Raw genomic sequence first — 6,029 nt, 5'->3', positions numbered from 1 at the left:
GATTTGGAGGGAAAATGGAGCTCACCTCCCCCTCCCTTTTCCATTCCCTTCCTCCTTTTCCTCTCCCCTTCCTTTCCTTCTTTGCTATCCAAACAAAGTATTAGAGCGTGTTTGTAAAGTAGAACGAAGCAAGAACAAGAATCGTAAGACGCAAGTGCAATCCCTCTATTGAAAATCCACCCGCATGATCAAACCCACTTTAAATACACTATATTAGCTTAGAATACTGGACAAACTCTGAAGATTTTGTAATACATGAGAAATTACTTGCCTTATAAAATTCTTAGGATTTACACAAATATGTTTGGTTGTATTTGTCAGCCATAGGACTTGTGATTGAATAAGGGTGGGTGAGTATAAATTCTTTGTGGGAAATTGTAATTAAATGAACTTTGACTTTTTCATTTTATTTTTAACGCTAACCAAACAAGATGGCCAAAAGGAAATTCATGGAAATTTTAAGTGTCCATGAAAATAAATGACGAGTTGACAACCCTACAAGGCTAAGTTCATTAATAAATGAATATTGGAATGTAGATACTTGAATGTTCGGAGTTCATTTAGAGACTCAATTTTGAAGGCATTAATTGATTTGCTACATCATTTGCAATCTGCTTGGTCTAGCAATGCATGTACCATATATGTGTCATTACAAAAATACAATTTTCGTGCATTTATCTAGATAAATTTATAGTTCAGTAATTCTGCAGGAAGTTTTTTGTTAAGACTTTGGCACCACTTGAAGTCGAACAACCATGTCATCGTTGTGATGAACTGGTGTCTGCTTTTTCATGACTACATACGGAGTAGTTATTACATTTTCATTGTAAGGCAATTTAATCATGCAGGCAAAATACAGATGAATATACAACAACCTACACCACAAAGACTAGAAATTTTACTAATCTTCAATCAAATTTACAATTTTAGTCTTCCATACTTTCATGATAGCATCCAGTAATAAATGAATGAAATAACCAGAAATGATTGTTTCCAGAAGCATCAGGACAACAGCATAGGCATCACATTTCCGAGTTAAGAACTGCAACATCCAGCCTTTTTTGGTTGTTCCACGGTGGTATTTTCATCTCCTTGCAGAACGACTGTCCGGCCATTACTCAAGGACGATAAATCATTCTTCTTTAACTCGTGGGATTGCATAACTTTACGGCTTAAGATGTTATAGATCTCTATAACAACGATCTGGAAAGCAGCAGCCACATTGGATGAATCTAAGGCAGAAGTCTCAATGAAGAACAGGCCTTGTGCCTCTGCCAAAGCCTTCCCTTCAGCAGTTGACACCTCTCTTGCATCCTTGAGATCCGATTTGTTCCCTACGAGTATTGTAACCACATTCATATCGGAATGCGCTGCAAAACAAACATCATAATTTATCAATTCAAAGAGAGAATATTTAATTGGAAGGGAACATAATACAGTCTTAGCACTCATTACATAACCTGTTGATACCCATAAAGGGCACTTTTTTGTTTTAATCGACATCTCATATTGATTAGACAGATCTTTATGGATAAGCTTCAGTTTAAAACTTTTACAGTACTACCGTCATTTTCAATCTCCTTTCTTCACATATTACTGTACAGAGGAAGTGGCGAGAGAGAGAGAGAGAGAGAGAGAGAAGGAGAGAGGTGGGGGGGGGGGGGGGAGGAAAGCCAGAGCTGTAAGATGACAATCTTAGCATTGTAGTTTTAAAGAAAATGTCACAATTAGCAAAAACAATACAATCAACTCACAACTAAGTGCTTCTAAGTACAGATGCTATCTACCTAGAAACATATTGAGAATTGAGATAATATAATCGAACAGTAGTAGACATCGAACTATCGAAGTCATGGATTGATGCTTTATGATAAAATTACCAAACACAATCAATAATCAGGTAAATCCATATATATGCTTACTGTGAAGTTCATTAAGCCATCTGCTAATGTTATTGAATGTTTGGCGTCTACTGATATCATACACCAAAAGAGCCCCAACTGCACCTCTGTAATATGCTGATGTAACAGCTCTGAACCGCTCCTGACCAGCAGTGTCCCAAATTTGAGCTTTGATTTCCTTTCCGTTTATCTCCATCTTCTGCGTTTGAAACTCTACACCTATAGTAGACTTTGAATTTGGGTAAAACTCATCTCTAGCAAATCTTGCAAGCAAATTAGACTTCCCAACAGCAGAATCACCAACTAATACTATCTTAAATAGATAATCCTCAATAGTTTGCTCCTCTGAATAAAATGCCATCTTAAACACCTGATGATGAAATCAGCTTTAGATATTCAAACAAAGGGTCCTCTAGTCTTCTTCAATATATAAAAACATATGTCACGAGTTCAGTAACAGTACCAGAATATAGATGCTTCTTCCCTAGTGAAGTGACATGAAATACAGAGAGCAAGTGAAGACTATGCACAACCCTTGAAAGGAAGCCAAGAAAATCATCAATAGTAAGGTACTCACTTATTCCTCTAAGTAAACACGCTAAGTTCCCACCAAAACAGCAAGCAGGGTAGCAATAGCTAACCTGTAACAGGGGGAAAAAACGTACAAATTATGGGCACGTCTATTTAATGTCCACAGCTAGATGGAAAAACAATTATATAAAGGAATCACATAACACAGAAACCTCATTCTTACATCGACTTAAACCACCTTTGTGATTACCCAACAGCCAACATTTCATACAGTCTACTCCTGAATTAATTATGGTTGGATGATATGGAATTGCTACACTTATTCTGCATTTACCAACATCCAACGTAGGATTTTGGATCATTAAATGACCTTCTAAAATATCCTATATGATTACCATTTACCAATCATTTCATGGTCAATTTTGAAAATATTGTCTACAAAGAAATTGTTTATATGTATTCAACCGATCTTATGTTAATGAAGTTTCATGATGTAAAGTGTACAAGGATTTTAACAGGCAAATCGATCCTCATAAGTTTTCAATGATACCTATCTACAATAAAGTATAACTTGAAATGTCATGAATAAGAAGATTTGCTTGTTAGTTGAACTAGTTGAAGCGTACTAAGTTTACACATTCAAGAAGAGCTGAACAACATTCAGCAGGGAGAGAGTAAAAGTAACTGCAACTCCCACTATCCCGACATTCTATGTAATAAATTCTATTCTTATCAGTTATCACCCTTCGGACAATGACTTCTGGAAATATACTTTTAGCCTCCTATGCAATAATTCAATATGGCGTAAAGAAAAGGCTTTTCCAATGAGATTATTGGTGAGCCTCATGTACAGCCTTCATCTCCTAGATGAGTGAAAATCCATACATATTTTGGCATTCATGATATTCCATGGATGTTTGCTTTAGCTCTAAATTATGTGGAACATTAAACGATACAACCACTTAATCAAAATCTCCGATGGCCTTCTCTTTTCCTACTTTAGAGCACTACATCAATGACACAATTTTGAGCAAGGAGGATTGTCATACAAAGGGACTTCAACCACTTAAGCTCATTAAATTCCCTTACAATTGACCTCTTTCCTCCGCTTTAAGTATCCTACATAAACCACATTTGACAATATTTGGGGAAAAGAGAGCCATCGAGTTTCTTAATCACACTGGAAACAATTGGTTGATCTCATTCCATGAGCCTTGATGTAACTGGAGTTTGTATCCATTTCACTAATTTTCAGCAACAACAATGACACATCCTCAATCCCAATAGGATAGGGTCTAATGCATGAATAAGATTGGCCATTGACAAATATTATCTTCCTACATTAACTACTGAACCCAACTGCTTCATGTACTTTTGCACCTCCCTCCCCATTCAAGTCATCTTTGCCCTCCCTTGGCTTCATCTAGAATCCAACTTCTCTCATATCAATGCTTCTATTGGTTGACATTTCACATGCTCAAACCAAAATTATTTGTTCTACCTAATCTTATCATCAATACTGTACTTGCATTTTTAACCTTCCTTCAAATAGCATCAATTTGAATTTTATCTCTAACGCTGTTTTCACACATCCATCTCTAACAGATGCATCTTTCCAGATCCAATACAAGGTCAATTCATGTATTTCACTTATCTTTGTGATAGTTCTGTTTTCAAATCTCCATAGTAGAGAAATTAAAACAATGAGGTTGAACTCTTATTTAACTAACTGTAATCGAGAGGAATCAAATCTTCAGGTAAATTAGTCTAAATTCATACCACATAAAGCATTGAGCTGGTTAGAAATGCACCTTGATTCTATCAAGGACTAATCATCATTCAACCAACAGCGTCACAATCGTCACCATTAAGGTGACTCTTGGAGGTAGCATTGCACCAGCTTTGAAAGTTTTACCAATGCCACGATTTTAAGTTTAATTAGGTGAGTTTCAGCCAAAGATATCAGTACAAAAGTATAGAATCTATAACCAGCTAGATAGACCTTAGTGGATAATTAATTAAGCATTAAAAGTCAACACCCAAACATAACATAAATCAGTGAAGTGATCACCAAAGAATTTGGATTCAGATCACGGGCTAATCACCAGAACGTTTTGCACAAAATCAGCCAATTTTAGTTTCTAAGCAAGTAAATAATTCAGACGCAAAAGCTAAAATGATGTTCTAGGCAACAAGAGAGAGACGAACCTGAGTACCGTAAGTACGCAGGCCCGTCCCTGAGCCAGGGCAGGAAGAGAGGCCGCCCTGAGCCCAGGGAGAAAAATTCCATTTTCAAAGTTCCATCCTAACATTCAAGGGTTTTGCAACACATTAGCAATCAAATCTGACTCAATCATCAATTTAAATTCTTCTCGCTTAAGAATATAAATAGCAAATTCCAGCATTCCAATAATTAAATGTAACCAATAGTTCCATAATCAATCCACCCGAGAAGAACCCTAAATTGAATTAAATCAACGATTAACACTAGATTTTAAAACTGATATTCGATGATTAACAAAAACATCTTACCTATGCTTCAATGGAAGAGAGAAGCTCACAAGCCGCTTCAACGGAGAATTCAGAGTAGCCGCTTCAATGGAGGAAAGAGACAGGGAGGGGTGCACGTGAAAAACTCCAATATCCTTTCGGAAAGGTTTTTTTTTTTTCCTCTTAATACTGTACTTTGTACTCCGTTTTTTTTTTTTTTTTTTTAAACCATACTGTACAGAGTAGTAGAGTACATTGTTTTATTGGTTTTACAAATTGCTGTTGACACGTGTCACTGTTTTATTGTAGTATAATAATATTAATAATTAATCAATATATATATATTAAAACTCATAGCAAGACATGATGTTTTGCCATGTGTCAACAATTTTGCCAATTGGCATATGATGTGTCGTCGCCAAATCATAACATAGCATTAATTATTGAAAAACTCTATGCATTAATTATTGAAAAACTTAATTGATAAACTCTTCATATGCATGACAATTTTCCTTGGACTGTAACTCCTTTTAATTACATAATAATAAAGTTAGTAAGAAATTTAACATTACTCCATTTTTATTTTGTGTATTAACTCATAAAATTGTACAGTAATCATATCATAGAGTAAAATATTTTTGTGCATTATGGAGTAGTATATATTTTGACATCAAATTTATAAAGATTTGATTTATCATATTTTTATGATTTTAATGTAAAAAAATTATTCTTATAATCAAATAAACCTCATACAAGCAACAAGCAACAAGCTACTTAAGCTATTATATTAAATAAATAAATAAAACCATCACTTAAACTCTTAATGACAAACAAGCCAAATTTATATATTTGATTAAAGTAATAAACTTATAATGGCCCGGGGCATCGCCCGGGCCAATAACTAGTTACTTAGTATTTGTGTGCAAAATTAGAAGTACTTCCTCTGTCTTATCTCACCTTGACTAGTTTTGGTGATTTATAGGTTAGCAAAATTATAGCCATGTGCATCTTGTTTTACTCGTCTCGATTTATACTTTCATAATATTAAATTTTTATAATTTTTACACGTTAACAATTAAAGATATTAATAATTGAAATACTGCATTG

The 6,029-nt window shown here is 34.8% G+C and overlaps 1 protein-coding gene across 3 annotated transcripts; it reads right to left on the bottom strand.

The window, feature by feature from the left end:
* Positions 1–876: 876 nt before the first annotated feature.
* LOC145595826 (ras-related protein RABA5a-like) lies at positions 877–5,118 on the bottom strand. Of its 3 annotated transcripts, XM_081652255.1 has the most exons (5): positions 4,965–5,118; positions 4,641–4,737; positions 2,365–2,542; positions 1,923–2,271; positions 877–1,370 (listed from the first exon to the last, which is right to left on the bottom strand). In XM_081652255.1, exons 4-5 carry the CDS (start codon positions 2,260–2,262, stop codon positions 1,036–1,038), a joined length of 675 nt encoding a protein of 224 aa, XP_081508381.1. In that variant the 5' UTR covers positions 2,263–2,271; positions 2,365–2,542; positions 4,641–4,737; positions 4,965–5,118; the 3' UTR covers positions 877–1,035. The 3 variants fall into 3 exon arrangements, with proteins under 3 accessions (XP_081508381.1, XP_081508379.1, XP_081508382.1); XM_081652253.1 differs by lacking the exon at positions 4,641–4,737; XM_081652256.1 differs by lacking the exon at positions 4,641–4,737 and having other exon boundaries at positions 2,479–2,542.
* Positions 5,119–6,029: the final 911 nt, after the last annotated feature.

The sequence above is a fragment of the Chenopodium album genome, chromosome 19, assembly GCF_948465745.1.
Source record: "Chenopodium album chromosome 19, dcCheAlbu1.1, whole genome shotgun sequence".
Taxonomy (NCBI): Eukaryota; Viridiplantae; Streptophyta; class Magnoliopsida; order Caryophyllales; family Amaranthaceae; genus Chenopodium; species Chenopodium album.
Note: the sequence above shows the minus strand (reverse complement) of the source record. Positions and strands in the feature narration are given on the sequence as shown.

What these genes read in the sequence shown, in the direction of transcription:
- LOC145595826 (XM_081652255.1), bottom strand. Translation starts at nt 2,262, where the DNA reads ATGGCATTTTATTCAGAGGAGCAAACTATTGAGGATTATCTATTTAAG. An exon ending in ATGGCTTAATGAACTTCACA is followed by an intron (nt 1,371 to 1,922) that starts GTAAGCATATAT and finishes TTTGTTTTGCAG; the next exon opens with CGCATTCCGATATGAATGTG.